The 18,091-nt window shown below is 40.5% G+C and overlaps 1 protein-coding gene across 1 annotated transcript in view; it reads left to right on the plus strand.

The window, feature by feature from the left end:
• The first annotated feature begins 101 nt into the window (after window positions 1-101).
• Window positions 102-18,091, plus strand: part of abca4a (ATP binding cassette subfamily A member 4a) — a 43,346-nt gene continuing 25,356 nt past the window's right edge. The window contains exons 1-10 of the mRNA XM_014981404.2: window positions 102-1,963; window positions 2,315-2,435; window positions 2,780-2,873; window positions 3,006-3,147; window positions 3,734-3,873; window positions 6,026-6,153; window positions 7,557-7,754; window positions 13,924-14,013; window positions 15,048-15,282; window positions 16,348-16,487. Of these exons, the coding sequence (XP_014836890.2) occupies window positions 2,370-2,435; window positions 2,780-2,873; window positions 3,006-3,147; window positions 3,734-3,873; window positions 6,026-6,153; window positions 7,557-7,754; window positions 13,924-14,013; window positions 15,048-15,282; window positions 16,348-16,487 (1,233 nt within the window). The 5' untranslated portion in view covers window positions 102-1,963; window positions 2,315-2,369. The remainder of the gene's footprint in view (window positions 1,964-2,314; window positions 2,436-2,779; window positions 2,874-3,005; window positions 3,148-3,733; window positions 3,874-6,025; window positions 6,154-7,556; window positions 7,755-13,923; window positions 14,014-15,047; window positions 15,283-16,347; window positions 16,488-18,091) is intronic.

The following is an 18,091-nucleotide window of genomic DNA, read 5'->3' on the forward strand; positions in this document are numbered from 1 at the left end:
CGTCTGCTGATGTAAGCGGGCAACTAGCATGGGTTGAAACATATTAGTAACACTTCTAAGTTACAAGTTTTGTCATTTAATCATAACATGTTTTATAGTTAGTGAGAAAATTCAAATGTTACGCAAGACCAACTATAAACCTACACTCCCACCTGAAACGCTCAGCTAGGGTGTGATCGGGGTGCCATTTACCGAAACCACGAGAAAAAAAAATCGGAAAACGCACGCGGGGGTGGAAAGCGCGCGCGCGCGGACAATGAGATCCCACGCGGATGGCTCACTAAGGGGAAGTGTGGGTCCAGGGGACTTCCTTCGCAACCGAGCCAGGTCGTAGTGTTTTTTTGTTTGTTTGTTTGCTTGGCAAGAGCCGAACCCGAAATTCGCGTCGAGTCGGACCCGGGCTTCTGTGGCACGCGCGTTAATTAAGGAAGGCTCCAATACGTACAGATAAAAACGAAGAAGAATGCACGACGTGAAGTTGTGTTAATCTACTTATAGTATTACAGAGTTGGCTTTTTACTCTGTTGAGGGCAGAAATGAAGTAAGGTAAGTTCATTGGACTGTTCACAATGCGCATGTGCTGCCTTGCTCTGCTCCAATCAACCCCTCATCAATTTGCTGTCACAACAAGCAACACAATGGAGCCGCAAGATGTTGACACTAAATCTGAAAATGGAAGAAGTTACACTGGTTAATTTAAATCTTAAATAATATGTCTGTTTTATTTCAGGTTTCGGTCTATAATTAAAGTTAGTCTGGCGGGAGGGGTTGGATTTATCTTTAGGCCTAAACTAAATTAGTGGAGGGAGAGAATTTAAAAATATATATATTTACAGGTATGGATAACTACTTATTTGAAATTTGTCCTGTAGAGAGTTACTAACACTCGCCACTAAAGGTTGGGATTAACTGTCTTTTCACGGAGGGTTATCGTGTTAATGGAAATGGAAGTTCAGAGGATTTTAAAGGTTTATTCAAGATTTTAGGCAGGTTCACATGTAGACAGCAGCAGGAGACACTTCCACATACAAAGATGTATGTTGAAAACAGGCTACATCTGTGTCATTCCTTGTGTTAATCCAAGCAGGCTTACCCAGGCTGAAGGAAAAAAAAAAGAATGAACTGTTTCTCATTGGTCAGAAGAAAGTACATTTTGCATTGCAATATAAATTGAGTTTGGGCACAGTACATTGCTTAAGTTCAGTGTGAAGTTACCACAGTCAAGAGATGATTTGGGGCAACGTAAGTGCTCTCATTACCTGCAAATTCTGGATCACTTCAAGCTAATTTCTGCTAACAAGCTTGATGAAGATGCTGATTTCATTTTCCCAACAGGATGCCAAAGACAACAAAAGTCAGTTCGTTGACCCTGGTATTATTGGTGCTGTGTCGGACATCCAACTGAATCTATTGACCTTTTTTCTAGAGGAAGATGAGAGACACCAGACCCCACAATACAGATGACCCAAAGGCCACTATCAAAACATCTTGAACCACCTTAGTGCAGAGCCACAGGCTTCTGGATTTTCATTAGCTGCCATTAAATATAAATATCTAGTCATACTGTGAGGAATAAATGTTTATAATATCGTAGTTTCGTTGTCTGAATTAAACTATTGAAATAACCTGTTGAGTTTCGAATAACTCTAAACGTGATTGGATTGAATTGTGATGAGATTTTATCACACACGCCCCTCAATAAATCTATAACCATGCCTGTAATTACAGTACCTAACGAAGCCTCCGTTGGTTAAGGACATGAAGGGCTCTGCCGGTGGCAGAGGGGCGTTAGCCGTCTCTCCCGGTGCTCAGAAAGTAGATTAAATTCAATCCTCTTACGTATTCACGAGGTCTGAAAACGAGCTGCGTTTGCAACCACAGGGAACAGTTGAGAGAACATGGGCTCTAATGTTTTATTTTTTATTTCCTGTGCATCCACCCACAGCTGAGGTGTTCGTCTGAGGTAAGAGGCACGTCAGTGTAATGTTGTATTTACTGTAAACACGCTGTGGTATAGTAGCTACAGCCCAATCCAAAAAGAACAAAGTGACGCATACTGACACTCTAATTGTTTTGTAAATGTAGTAGGAAAGAGCAAGATCACTTTGCTTTCTAATTAAGACAGATTGCAGCATATTTGTAATATGGACACCTCTGTGGCTGTTATTCTGACTATGAAGTGTGTTGAGCTCATTAACCGTCTTTATGAGCCATTGCTGGCTTTGACGTGGAGCTTCCTGCAGCTCAACGGGCCGATTACATGAAGGACGGCTCTTCCCAACACAGTGGATCATTCTGGACTGGTTGCGTACAGGTCTGCCGGGCCAGAGCCGACCCCCGTGGGGTTGGGGCGGTGAACAGGAGCCACCATGGGGTCAGGAGGTCAGGTCAGGCTCCTGCTGTGGAAGAACTGGACCATCCGCAGGCGGCAGAGGGTAACCCCTTCTCATCTGCGCTTTATCCGCCCGCTTTAAGACCAGCAGCGTGGGGCAATTATTAAACATGGTGGAAGTTGGACTCCATTAAGCTGTTACTGCTTCCAGAAACGGTTGCCCAATTGTTATTTTCAACAAATTAAATACCTTCCTGCTACATCTGCTCAAGTGTTGAATGCTTTAAGGGCTGCCACACCCTGCTGGGTCTGAACAGGCGCTGGAGGATTACTGGTCTTTTGTGCCAGGCCTTCTTTATTAACAAAAAAAACAGGTTCATATTTAATACCATAGGAATGCTCCGAAAAGAATCGTTAACATAAACTGTAAATGTTCCTTTGAATCAGATACGGTTCTTCGTGGAGATCATGTGGCCTGTGATGCTGTTCATGGGACTGGTGTGGCTGAGGAGAGTGAACCCGCTCTACCGTCAGCATGAATGTGAGCCGACAGCTAAATAAGGAGGAAAAAGCTGCTACCGCTGTCATGCAGGCATTCCTGGGGGTTTTTTTGTTGTTTTTTTTTAAATAAATGTTGCATAACTATTTAGAAATGTAATGTTTTGTTCTTCAGGCCACTTCCCTAACAAGGCCATGCCCTCAGCCGGCATTCTGCCATGGATCCAGGGAATCGTCTGCAACGCTAACAACCCCTGCTTTCAGTATCCCACCCGTGGCGAATCTCCGGGTCTGGTGTCCAACTACAACAACTCCATGTAAGCTTTGACTAGGCCATTCCAACATGGATGTGCTTTGATGTCTGTTGTAGATCCGACCGGCTTCCCCTTTCCCTTGCTGAAAGAGAATCCTCACAGCATCCTGCTGCCACCACCTTGTTTCATGGTGGAAATGATGTAACAATGTAACATCAGATCACGTGTTTTGAACTTTGTAATTACAGTATTGACATGTATAACACACTGTGTAACAGTCGGTGTTTGATAACGGGGTTTCACACACACACGTAAGAGTAATGTTTTTGGATTGACATTAGCCGAAAAATTACAGTGTTTTCATTTACATATTACTCTTCATTAGTGTTGACTCTTTATATAATATTACATAATTAATCAGATCTCTAACGAACTTCTGAGACCCTCTCAGAACAGCTGCAGTTTACACACTGGATTTCATTTAGGGGTATCACAACAGCAAATCTTAATTTTCTAAGTTTTATTTGCAAAAGAAAAAAACGTGAAAATTTTCTTTACACATCCATGCGTGGAGTAGACTATCTTCATATGCTGTGTGATGCTAATGAAGACAGGGTGTGTTTGAGCTGTTCCTGATGATTCTCCGTAGTCTGGCCCGGTTCTACTCGGATGCAGAGGAGCTTCTTTTCAGCGACCCCGAGTTTCTGCAGGTGGGTCGCCTCTGGAGGGAACTGAACGCCATGAGCAACTTTATGGACATGCTGCGCACTCATCCCGAAAAGGTCTCAGGTCAGTGCTCCAGGCCTTCGTCGACTTCCTGCAAAGTCCTTTACTCTGAGCTGTTTTATTGGAGCTGGTGTTACCGCTGCAGAAAAGAAGAAAAAAAAGCTTTCCCTTAGGTTTTAATCCGGAGTTTACGTGAGTATTAACGCAGTTTACTCTCTGGTTACATTTAGCTTCTGGCAGAACTTGCAGTTCATGTCGGCTTAAAGACATTCATAAATGAGTTAATCTAATGGGATTTATGAAAAAATCCTGTTTCAAAACTGTCATCTCATCTGAAAGTGCATCTGAGGTTAGTTAGATCTCACATGCTTTCCCATCATTGTGTCTGGATGCTTTAACACCATTATATCACGCGGGCTTAAGGCGGGTCCGAACTCTAAGCTGCTTACTTTGCGATGTCTGGCCACGTCAACCGTCCGCTTTCTTGTTTCTTAGTGAGATTGCCGATGCATTTCTTCCATCTATTGCTCAGTCAGACGGTGCCTTGCAAAGTATTCATACTCCTTCAACTTTTTTGTTTTTAGCATTTTTTTGGGTCTGAAATCGTCTGGAAGCAGATTTTATACTTCGCTTCTCAGGCTTCACATGTAAATATCGGCAGATTGCTGATCACCCAAAATTAAAGACCATCAATGTGGTGCTCATTAAATTTCTTTGATCTAAACATTTTAAAAGTCTTGAGCAGTCTTTAATCCTTTCATTACCTTTGACCAAGTTCCCACACACCATTATGCTGCCACCACCAAGCATAACTTTCTCTTTGCCCTAAAAGTTGTTAACAGTTGGGCAATTTAATAAATAGGTGATGTCAAAAGGTAATCGATTGTCATGGGTTTTGTTTAGGGGTATGAGAGTAAATGGGGTAGAATACAAATGCATGCAGCATGTTTGCAGATTATATTGATGAAAAAAACATGCATTGTTTTTGCTTCCAGTTCACAATGTTGCTGTTTCACACAAAGTTGCCATAAGATACGTTGATGTTTCTGTTTGTGACATGACAAAATATAAAAACAGATCAATGAGTGCAGCTGCGTTTACATTCTTCTCTCCCACCTCAACAGCAGCAGCTTCATGCTTTGGGAGTTATGGTTCACCATAAGTTGAACTTGATAGTTTTTTTATTTAATCCACCCGACATTTTACATGGTGCTGACTGATGGTGTTGTTTAAACAAGTCAGGCTAAAAGATTTACCTTTAACTTCCAGATGCTTAAAAAACTCACCACTCTTCCATAAAGACCAGATTTGTAACATGCACGATATTTACAGTAGTAGCAGAAAAGGAGGCTGAATACAAAAACATACACCCCAATTCAGATTTTTGTTTGCCAGCAAGACTCGACATCCCTGAGATTTTCTTGATCATGGACTACTTTATTTTTATTTTTGAATTATTTTTGGTCTGTACTAACATACAATAAAGTTTGTGAGTTTAGTTTGACAAAAAAATAAAATAAAAAAACGTAAGGGTTGATGGAGTATGAGTACTTTTCTGTGATACTGTATCCAATCTCTTTGTTCCACTGGGAAAAAATGAGCCTCCGTAGTGGGAGTGGATTGATGTAATTCACATTCCTGTGAAGTTCTCATGAGCTCAGAGAAAGAGAATGAAATTCTCATGAATAAAGTTACAAAATGAGCGACATTAATTCACGACTGCTTGTATTACACAAACATATAGAGTCTGCGGTTTTGTCAGATGTAAACATTTCACTCTGAAGGCCCCGCGGTGCATCGTGCCGCTCCGCTTGTTTTACGGAATCAGTTAAGTTCCCTGTATTCGTGTTCCCACTTGTTTTTATGTCGTATGTTGTTTCCAGTGGATGGAACATGAGTGAGATCACTCAGAACAAAACGGGCAGAACTGGATCGAGACCAAAACTGCACTCTGCCCGACAGAGTAAACTCCGTTCAAGCGCAGGCAGGCCGATGGAAACATTGTTACAGTGTGTAGAGTCGGAACATGCGGGAAGCGCTCAGCGCATTGATTGCTCCACTGAAACTCACTTGTCGCGACTTGTCCGCGGTATGTGCCGCTAGGACTTAAGGATTTCTCCGCCCGGACCGGTTATTCCAGCGCGAGGAGGCGCCGTTATCCGTTGAGGCCAGTGGTGCGTGGACCCACACAAACCGCTTACGTTATTTGCCGCAGGTCGCGGAGTGAAGGTGGAGGCGATCCTAAAGGACGACGAGACCTTGACGTCGTTCCTGCTGAGAGACATTCCCCTGACAGAGTCTGTGGTGTATCATCTAGTCAATGCCCAAATCAGGCCTGAACAGGTACACACGTTCAGAAACACTCACACACAAAGCCAGGAATACTCACTGCAGCCTCTAACTCAGAATGTAAATCCTGAGACTTTACACCCAAAAACAATGAGCAGTGTGTGATATAAATAAAGTTCAAAATGAACATGTTCAGCCAAGAAAATGGAAGGAAACATTGATAATGTTGGGTGGCAGAGGTCCAGAGCAGTTTGGCACTTTGGAAAATGTACATTTAATGGCAGGCCATATTTGATATGTAGCATTTTTATAACAACTGTAGTTATGCTATAAAATGGCACTATGTGTCTGGAAAACATAATACTGCCCCTTTAATTAGTAAATGGTTGAGAAAAGAAGGATTCTTGATGAAGTTAAAAATATGAGCATCTGCTTTATGAGACTGTTATACAGCGGAGTCTTCAGTCAGAAGCTTCTTCAGATTTGCTGTATTGCAGACTGCTACTGGTTGTCCTACCTGCCCACAGTCATCAGCATTTATGACTCTTTTGATGAAACTTGGACTGCATGATCTACATTTAACATCCTACTTGGGATTAATAAAGTATTGTTGAATTGACTTATTGTCATAAGTTTAGCGTGTATCTATATGTTTACTTTACTCAACGTATCAAAGTCAATATAATAAATAATTTTAATACAACTGGGATACTTATACATTGTGTTATATTTGCAGTCAAAATGTAGGATTTTTATCCAATGCCATACCTCAAAAATTACTTCATATTCAAGAGTAACATAAAAATTCTCCATTTAGATTAAAAACATTACATTTTTGTTGCTAATTTAAAATTAAAGTAACACACATAAGTGGGGAAAAGTCATTAAAGTCTATTATGCAGCAAAACCAATAAAGGGAACTTCTGGTAAGAGCAAAAAGAAAAGCAGTGTCTAATGGAAAAAAACATAAGGAAGCATAACTGAAGAAAAGAAGACCCAGAGGTACTGTGAGTTTTGGTTTCTTGCTAGAGATCTAAAGCATTGCATTTCTTGGAGTTGATTTAAAAATAAAGTAGTGTGACGCGTATTTACTAAAATTCCAAATAAATTAACAAGAAGGGGAAGAAAAAACTCTTCCTATGTTCCTTCCTTTGTTTTTCCCTCTTGCTCAACACCCGCAAATTCCTGGCAGCAGCTCAAAACGGCATGCCAGCCTTGAATGTTACCGTTTATGTTCAGTTGTAAACAATAATGCAACAAGACCTACGTGGATTGCAGCATGTAAATTATTCAACTCACATACTGTAGTTCCAAGGCCCAAACACAAAACCTTTCCTTGCCTGAATTCAGCCAGTGAATCCCTCCAGTGTTTTTGACGCGTAAACAGTGTTTGTGCTAAAGTATTGTAAAGGTGACCTTTAAATCTCGTGTTTAAATGCTACGACCTCCTGTTTCAGTTTGCCTTCGGGGTGCCAGACTTGCATTTGAAAGACATCGCCTGCAGCCTCAGCCACCTGGAGCGATTCCTGATTTTCCAGAGCCATAGAGGACTCTATTCCGTTCGGAACGCCATGTGCATCCTGACCCCGCAAAGGCTGCAGATCATCGAGGACAGATTTTATGCCAACGTGGATTTTTTCAAACTCTTCCGACTGGTCAGTGTTTTATTCACTTATACAGTTGTGGTCAAAAGTTTACATACACTTGTAAAAAAACATAATGTTATGGCTGTCTTGAGTTTTCAATAAGTTCTACAACTCTTATTATTCTGTGATAGAGTGATCGGAACACATACATGTTTGTCACAAAAAACAGTCATAAAATTTGGTTCTTTCATAAATTTATTATGGGTCTGCTGAAAATGTCACCAAATCTGCTGGGTCAAAAATATAGATACAGCAACAAAATTTGTCAATTTTGGTGATGTAGCGAGTTGTGTCAATCAAATTAGCTTCATGTCATGGCCTCTTCACTTCTTGTAAGTGATTCTGATTGACTACAGCTGTTGACTTCTCATGAGCCCATTTAAATAGGGCTCATTTGACCCAGTGATTAGACTCAGCTACAAAAGCTACAATGGGAAAGTCAAAGGAACTCAGTGTGGATCTGAAAAAGCGAATTATTGACTTGAACAAGTCAGGGAGGTCACTTGGAGCCATTTCAAAGCAGCTACAGGTCCCAAGAGCAACTGTGCAGACAATTATACGCAAGTATAAAGTGCATGGAACAGTTGTGTCACTGCCACGATCAGGAAGAAAACGCAAGCTATCACATGCTGCCGAGAGGAGATTGGTCAGGATGGTCAAGAGTCAACCAAGAATCACCAAGAAGCAGGTCTGCAAGGATTTGGAAGCTGATGGAACACAGGTGTCAGTCTCCACAGTCAAGCGTGTTTTACATCGCCATGGACTGAGAGGCTGCCGTGCAAGAAAGAAGCCCTTGCTCCAGAAAAGGCACCTTAAGACTCGGCTGAAGTTTGCTGCTGATCACATGGACAAAGATAAAACCTTCTGGAGGAAAGTTCTCTGGTCAGACGAAACAAAAATTGAGCTGTTTGGCCACAACACCCAGCAATATGTTTGGAGGAGAAAAGGTGAGGCCTTTAATCCCAGGAACACCATGCCTACTGTCAAGCATGGTGGTGGTAGTATTATGCTCTGGGGATGTTTTGCTGCCAGTGGAACTGGTTCTTTGCAGAAAGTAAATGGGATAATGAAGAAGGAGGATTACCTCCAAATTCTGCAGGAAAACTTAAAACCATCAGCCCGAAGGTTGGGTCTTGGGCGCAGTTGGGTGTTCCAACAAGACAATGACCCAAAACACACATCAAAAGTGGTAAAGGAATGGCTAAACCAGGCTAGAATTAAGGTTTTAGAATGGCCTTCCCAAAGTCCTGACTTAAACCCCATTGAGAACATGTGGACAGTGCTAAAGAAACAGGTTCATGCAAGAAAACCATCACATTTAGCTGAACTGCACCAATTCTGTCAAGAAGAGTGGTCAAACATTCGACCTGAAGCTTGCCAGGAGCTTGTGGATGGCTACCAAAAGCGCCTAGTTGCCGTGAAAATGGCCAAGGGACATGTAACCAAATACTAATGTTGCTGTATCTATATTTTTGACCCAGCAGATTTGGTGACATTTTCAGCAGACCCATAATAAATTTATGAAAGAACCAAATTTTATGACTGTTTTTTGTGACAAACATGTATGTGTTCCGATCACTCTATCACAGAAAAATAAGAGTTGTAGAACTTATTGAAAACTCAAGACAGCCATAACATTATGTTTTTTTACAAGTGTATGTAAACTTTTGACCACAACTGTATATTAAGAAAACATAGTTCTTGGTTTGCAAATCTCGCTGAAGTCAGTTTTTGCCATGTTAATTATATTTTTGTTTAGGGTGGATAATAAAGATGCAACGTTTTTTTTTTTTTTAAAAGGGGCCTGACAGAGCAGCTCTCCCTCACTCACCCCCCTCCTTCAGACTAGCCAGCAGCAATTAGCAAACACCTGGTAAAACTGAGCATCTGCTGAGCTCATTATACAAGTTGCTTCTCAGAGCAACGCCAGTAAAAATGTTGTTAAAGGGTCAATAGAGGAGCCATGTTGTGATGACTTCCTGAAGGCGAAGTGTCAAAAAGAGCATGTGTTTCTTAAAGAGACAGAGGCCCAATTTCAAGACGTTACATTACAAAGTAACATTTCTTTTAAGTCATATTTGATATACATAACATTTTTAGAGAAGGTAACATAGTTACTTGATTGTGCTACATAATGACTCAATGTGGCTGGAAAACACATAATACTGCCTCTTTAAAACAGAAACTTGTGGTGCTGGTTTCAATTTATTGCACGGGGGCCAAAGATATATTAAACACATCCACAAGAGGCACTTTGACTACAAACTTATTTTAACCATCAACAAGCTTCTGGGTTGGTTCTCGCAGCATATTTGACTACGTCTCTTGCCATAAAAAGTTCATGTAAATTGGTCAGCTAATGACACATCATTAGCTTTTTAGCAATATTTAAATAAGATTTCATTTGGATTGAGGTCAGAATCTTCCAGATGTTTGGTCTGCTTTATCAACTCCATGATGGTTTTCTTTTGAGTTTGGTGATTTGAACTGTTGATCGAAGTTCTCTATCTTCATTTTTGGATTCCTATGCATTAGTAGTATTGGTAGTTCATCTTCTTAATTAAAGCTTTTTTCCTGCTCTTTAACAGAGAGAATATTTACATTATTTCTGTATGTTCCTTTCTGTAAAGCTTAAGCAATAAGTCCTACACTGAATAAAATAGCACTACATTACAAACAAGAAGTTAGTCTAATATTTTAGAAAAAAACTTTATGATGAGGAACAAATCAGCTCTGCTTATCGGTTTTTCAGCCTGTGGTATTGATAAATCTATAATAAAGTCACAGTTAATGTTTAATTCATAGTTTAGTCTGGCTGGCTAATTATTGAATGACCAGAACACAGAGTATGTGAACTGTGAACTAGAAGGAAAAGGATCTGGCATTGTAGTGGCGAGTCTATTGTTTGTCAAACCAAGCATCCTTCATTAAGAATCAATCAGCCACTGCTGCACTGTGGTGACATTTTGTACACAAGCAGAAGAAATCAAATGTATAAAAACCTTAAAGTTGCATTTTATGGTTTATTTATCCAGTTTAACAAGCAATAAATACAGATGCAGATTTCTGTTTGTTACTGTTTCTCCCGCCCTGGTAAAAATGAACAAATAAAGGCCCAATCACAGTGCATGCTGGTCCTCCACCAGTCCCTATACTTATAGGAAATGGCTCCATAGTTACAAAAGCAAATAAAACACAAACAATAGCAAATTAAGCAATTGTTGACCTATGAATAAACCTTGTAAATAACCCAAGACTATAAACTAGGAACACATTTTACCAAAATATAAAAGAATAAATACCTCCAACAGACATGTTTACACATATTTTTGTTTTAAATGATAATCTGAAAATTTCCCCATCATGCATTTTGTATTGGTTGGTTGTTTCTGACTGGGAGCGGTGTATTTTTGCAGTTGGCAATAGGACAACCAGGAGAAGACAGAGGAGCTTCCTTTGTGCAGATTGTCATGCTAGTTTTAACAAATGTGAAAAAAAAAACCCATACAAATTTAATGAGAAATTACGTACTGGAGCTTTAAAAAAGTAAAAGTTATAAACAATCATAAAAAGTTTTACAGTAATTGTTGTAAAAGATGACTTTGGCAAAACCTTCTGTCAGTAGATAACCTTTAACATCAAACAAATCTTGAGTCATCAAAAGCCTATCATTACCTTATTTTTTTAAAAATCATTTAATTTCCTTTTCTTCCACATCAGCAGTTTGGGCTCGTCAACACATCCCACTGCAACATTAATAAGGACAGAAAGTACTCTCAGGTGACACATATGTTTAAAGACAGTAATAAAGTGGATAAACATCAGTTTGTATTTGTTTTACAAGCACCATGACTCACAGGGTGGAGCAGATGTTTTTCAGGAAAATACAGTGCAAGTAAACACAGCATTGTTCAGCTGTCATACTGAAGAAAAATGTGAGCAGGGAAGCACGACTGGAGAAAGTCCAAAAACCTGCTGTTTTTACGCGTATTAACTCAACACAATCCTGGTCCTAATGTCTCATGACCACACTCACTTTTTTTCAGTGGATTACCATTTAGCTTCAAGATAAACAAAAATAGAAACTTCCAAAAATTAATTGAGCACTAAATGAGGAAAGCACTTGAGCTTAAATAACCACGGATAAATGCCAACAACCTGTATTAGCAGGAGAGCAGACGGACTTGGTCTCAGTCCTATTATTAGCTCAGCGCAACGGATGGTGTTTATTCAGGAGTGTGTGCAGGGTATTAAAAAAGTCTGACAAATGATACATCAGTAAGGCAGATGCGTGTTGATTTAGAGGAACTTTTCTAAACTATCAACATGCTTTTAAAAAAACTCGTATTGTGACAAACGAGCCACTGAAAGGACCCAAGTTTGCCCAAAGCTTTCTGTTATGGAACAGCAGTGAAGAGTTGTGTCTCGAGGCTCAAGTCAAGTCAAGTATATTTGTGTTGTATATTTTAGCAACAAGGCACTTGAAAACGTTTCACATGATAACACAGTACCAGAAAATGGTTGTATTACCTCCACAAACTTCATTGGAAGTGCTGAAATCGGCTCTCGTTGATGTAGACACGTGTCGAAAATTCCTTGATATCGTTCCCAGGGAAGCGCCCGCCTGCCGAACTCAACATCAGGTCCGGGTTGAACTCTTTCGTCTGGAGCTCTGTGCAAAGTGTTGCGTGATTGGTCAAAATTTTTTTTGCCTAAATTCGCTCGGACTGCAACTTTGATATTTTACTTAAGCTGCTCCGCTTCAACTAGCCGTTTCTGTGTCTGCCAGAGACATGAATACTATTTGAGAAACGTCTTTTCTGAGATGGCAAGGAATTATGTACATTTGTACGGGCTCTTCACTAAATAACTGCAAAGACTGTCAAATGAGTAAAAACGGAATTTGCAACATCGTTCTCCACAGGGATCACCCCCAGGTGGTCTACGCCGAACAACGAACAGTTCAGAACCATGTGACATCGCGCTGACTGTTCGGCTTGGGATGAAGCATGTGGGAGCCTTTAGGGTTGCCTAGTCTCCATAACAACCGCTAAATGTAATCAACATGGCAACCAATTTCTTAGGAGGCCAGGAATGAGCCTTTTCTTGAAAGAGCTTAAGGGCACCTCTACCAGTAGACTGGCAATGGTTGTCACTCTGTTGTTCTAAGGACAATAATCCAACATATCCAATTGTGATATGGTAAACCAATTACCAACTGGTAAACCAATTGTGTCAATGACAAACAGTCAAAGATCCCTCTGTCTACTTATAGCTTAGCATATAGACAATGTTTAGTGAAGAGTAAACAAGACTGACAATGAGACAGACAACAACAGATTCTGCTGTCTGCCTCATCCTTACCTAGGCACTGTCCAGTGGAACCGTTCCAAATGGTATTTAGTGTTTAGTGTCTCTCTCTGACTTTGCAGTAGCGAGAAAATGCTACGAACGTTCTTAGCAACAAAACTTGTTGGGCAGCTACTGGGTTCAATCCAGTACAGCTGCAGCGACTGACAAGTGTGACTTGAAGCTGATGTCTCCCAATTGTTCACAAAGACAGAAAAGAGGAAGGATGTTTCCGATGGCAGCTCTTGTGTCTTGGCTTCGTGCAACATCCTGAACCTTTCTTCTATTGTCTTGTGCGCTCTTCTGGAAGCTGCTTTGGAAAACCCAAACAGTACTCAAGTAAAGACATGGGAAACCAGGGGCAGGCAAAGGATCATGTCAGTTTTCCAGATGTTTTTTTTTTTTTTTTTTTAATCTCAAGAGGTTTTTTTGCTCTGTGTTTTATGAGAAATGTTTGAGAAACTTTCACTCATTTTCTTTTTTTTGGTCTAATGATATCGAAAAACTTGAAAAGGTTGCATCGTTTTCAATGTTGTACTGGGGAAAAAGAGAAAAATCTGGCACAAATTCATCCTCTTTCCACCATCTGCTATTGTTTCAGAAGAGTAGAAGATTTTGTGGAGAAATAAATAATCGTGCCTTGCCTGTATGTTTTTTCAAAAATGCAATTTAATTTATATTTTGACTTTGTTTTTTTCATTTTTGGTTTTGAAATCCCTTCAGATCTCATCAAATTCAACAGCAACATTCCTACCATTTTTTGGACTTTCCCTGCAAATAAAAATTAACAATCATACACTATTTAACTCTCATATCCATTTCTCCTCAGCTCCCTCGTGTCCTGGATAATTACTCTGATGGCATTGACATTCACTTCTGGGTCCGTATTGTCTCCACCGCTTCGGACAGACTGCGAGATGTAAGAACCGGCCCGCGGAGCAAACCAGTAGCTCCCCATTCAAAAGTTCACGGTTTCCTATTTTTAGTTGGCAGGAAACAGTTGCTTCCCTTTTGCCTGACTCTGCCTGAGTTTTTACGCAAACAGATGGTAGGTGGGGGGTATTTTCTGGTGCGTGTTAGGAAATCTAAATACAGAGCAAGCCTGTTTAGCCTGAAAAAGAAAGATAGCTCATTATTGTAGGACAATACTGTGGGGGGAGAAAAGCCTCCAGTCTAGGAAAAGTTGATGAAGGGTGACAGCTGATGATTTCTTTCAATTTCACTATATTTTTGTCACTAAAGTGTTATATTAAGGACTAAGCTAATTTTTTATGTTGATGTTTCCAAATCCACATTCATTGCTGTTGACAGTGCGACATCCTGCTGGCGAGATAGTTGTCTCTGCAGACCGTGTACGCTCGAGGTGGAACATGTAAACATGTCACTTCCTGTAAATCAGATGAGGAAGATCCTAAAACCTAGCAAGTAGAGAGCCTTGAAATATTACTTTTCAAGAGTTTTTTTTCACACATTTAGATGCATTGAATCATCAAATATCACCCAAAATAAATACAAAAATGGCGTTTTCAAACGGGGATTTCCCTTTTGTCAAACAAAAGCAGTCATATCAGTCTGATTCTATGTGGACATATAATTTCCTCGCTCTCGTTAAATCACAAATCAACTGCTACCAACCTTCTTTTATTACTTAAACTTCACAAGCTGCATCTAGATCTGTTTCCGGTCTTACCTTGCAGCGAAAAAACTGCTTAAACAAAACCTGCCTGTCGACACGAAGTAGACTAAGCGATCTCTAAAAGCAACACATCATCATTAGAATTTGATGATCCGAAGCATTTAACTGTGTAAATCGAAGCATCCTGCAAGAGAGAAAGTAAGTTTTTAGCAGCACAGTATTTTCTTTTTGTTAAATTCAACTTCAAATGCACATCCTGCATTTCCTTTCAACTACAAGCCCAGCTTTTGAAATCAACCCTGGATCTGTCTTCCCAGCTGTTCCACAGGAGCAGCTCCAGGGAGTTCATCCAGGTCGTAACGCCTCTGTTCCAGAAGAATCTGTCCTTCAGGGAGGTGATGGCTGCTGCCTCCAGCCTGGTGTGCGGCTACACAGAGGGGGCTTTCTCCAGGGTTGCCTCTTTTAACTGGTACGAAGACAACAACTACAAAGCCTTCCTGGGAATCAGCAGCGGCTGGGCCAAGGGTGACTACACCTATGACAACAGCACCAGTGAGTTCAGCACTTGTTTTACAAAACACAGCAGATCAAACCACAGGTGTTACTGCTGGAGCTGAGGGGCAAACTCATGAAGCCACACAGAGGAAGATCTGATCCTAAAACAGCGTTACTAACACCATGGCAACTTATGGCAAAAATGAAAAAAAACTTTGATTAAATCTAGATTAGATATTATGCTTTAAAGGGGCAGTCTTATGTAAAATCAAACTTTTTTTTTTTAGCATTATGCCATATTATAATGTCATTACTTTCATGCATGTTTGAGGAATCCTTTTATCTCCATGGAAACCATTCAGCTGTGCAAAACACCTGGGGGGACCTAGCCCCGCTTTGAGATGAAGCTCCTCCTCAGAAACTTGCAGTTTCCAAGCTTCCGCCTCACAGAGTTTCCAACTCCCACAACTCACCAACTCAGCTCCTTCAGACTAGCCAGCAGCAATTAGCAAACACCTGGTGGAGCTGCACCTTCCGCTGAGCTCATTAGACGAGCTGTTTCTCAGTGCAATGCTGGTAAATGGTTTTAAAGGGTTAATAGAGGAGCCATGTTGGAATGATTTCCTGAAGGTGGAGTGTCAGAAAGAGCTGGAGTTTCTTAAAGAGACAGAGGCCCAATTTCAAGGTGTTAAATTACAAAGTCAAATTTGTTTTTAGTCATATAGTTACTTGATTGTGCTGTAAACTGGTGCTGTGTGGCTTGGAAATACACAAAACCTCCCCTTTAAGGTTCAGATCTCCCTCTAGTTATGTCTATTTCAGCAGCAAAAAGGACTTAAGATTCTTAAGAACCATCGCTGTTTGTGGCATGCAGGTTGCTTGAAATAAAAACTATCTGGTTAAAGCTGGTGGTTTACTAATGCAGGTGAAAAAAAGGAAATAAATTTCTGGCTTTATAAACTGTTACTCCTGGATTGTAGGTGACTCCAATGTTTTCATTTGTAGTTTGAGAAATCCTTTTCTGTTTCATGATGCCTGTTGTCATAATCTGTGTGTTTTGGTAATTTAATAATAAACTGACTTCCTCTGTTACATCAGCTGACTGATAACTATTTGTCTCAGCTCCTTTCTGCAATGACTTGATGAAGGAACTGGAGTCCAGTCCTGCCACATGGATTGTGTGGAACTCTGTGAAGCCAATGCTGATGGGTCGGATCCTCTACGCTCCAGACTCACCAGCTGTCAAGCAAATCATAAGAAATGTAAGCAAATGGCTGTTATGTTGATTTTTAATATATCATTGTTAGTATTTTTCTTTATATATTAAAATTATTTGGGTATATACAGTTATTTTTATGATTTTAATCTTTCTCTATTAGTTGTAATATTTAAGTATTGATAATTTACGTTACGGTGTAATTTAAATTCCCTTTATTTTACGTTTTATGAAGCTACAACCGTAGACTTGCATATATTTTACTGGAGCTTCATATGAAACATAAATACTGGAGCAGATGTTGGCAAGATTAAACATAGACTCAGAGCCACAGGGGAATAAGTTAGATCCAAACATGTGCAGACTCTAGAATGGCTTAATCAAAGTACAGACTCAAATTCGAGTCTGTACTCTGTACTCGGCAGGACTGGGAATATTTTCCTTACAGACTCGGCCCATCCAATCTGACTGAGGTTGAGTGTCCAGATGTTCAAAACTGCTAGAGAAATACACCAAAAGAAGGATCTATATTGACTCTTCATCATATATTGGTTCTATTTTGGCTAAATGCAAAATATTTTATTGTGCTGTATATTGCATTGGTGTGTCATATAATCCTAATAAAATATGTTCAAGTTTGTGGCCGTACCGAAATAAATGGGAAAAATCTTTTGGGGGGAAAGCTTTTATGGTTGAGGAAATCTGATTGAGAGTTGATTTGTTTAGATCGATTGAAAACATACAACTAGAAATGCACAGGAGCAACCAGAAACATCAAAGACACTCAAACACGACACCTAGAAAGATAAATGAATATGGCCACCCAGACATCTCGGTGACGTCCCTATCTGTGTTTCTCTTCAGCGCTGGCTCCTCTGATGCGGTGAACAATGCGTTTCCACCCCAGAAAAAGTGATCAGCTTCCCCCATGGCGTGTCCAGGCCTTTGTATCTAGATATAGATAAGTGTTTGTCAAAGCCGTTAAGTCTCTGGGTGGGAGGTGGGTACAGGCAGTCATGGTTGGCTTGGTTGCAATGGAAGAACACAAACCGATCGGCGGTGTTGACTGCTGCCCAGTCCGTTGGCGCTGCCGCTTTTCTAGATGTGCCTTACGCCGCCGTGGCTTTTCCTTAAAGACGTGAGAGTGTGTAGAAAGGGTCACACACCCTCATGTTTGTTCCTACCCAGCCCTTTATAGACCTCTTTGTTTTCCTCTTGCCTCAGCTGGAATCTTAATTGCACTAAGAATGTGACAACCACTGGGTTAATCCATTACTTTACAGGAGGGGGAAACAAAGACTTTGGCGGCTCTTTGTTGTCATGCATCAGAGTGTTTCAAGGAAATGCTGGTCAAGAACTTTGTGTTTTAGGACCATGCTGTCGTCATACGTGGTTGCTCTCGCAGAATATTGAGCTACATTGGTCTTATCTACATCCTGCTGTACCCGAGCCATGTCTGTCGGATTTTTAGGACATACAATTAAAGGCTGAATATATCCTCAAACTTCAAATATTCCTCCATCGTCAGAACACGCCACATCTTAGCTCCTACTCGATTTTTTTTTTTTACAAAATCGGCTTTCAGGAGCCTCCCCGTCCGCCCTCTCCTCCTCTGTCGCCTGCTGTTTTGAAGTGTCTCATGGAATGAGG

Source organism: Poecilia mexicana, unplaced genomic scaffold, assembly GCF_051168715.1.
Source record: "Poecilia mexicana isolate PSO_F unplaced genomic scaffold, ASM5116871v1 scaffold_20, whole genome shotgun sequence".
NCBI classification, from domain to species: Eukaryota; Metazoa; Chordata; class Actinopteri; order Cyprinodontiformes; family Poeciliidae; genus Poecilia; species Poecilia mexicana.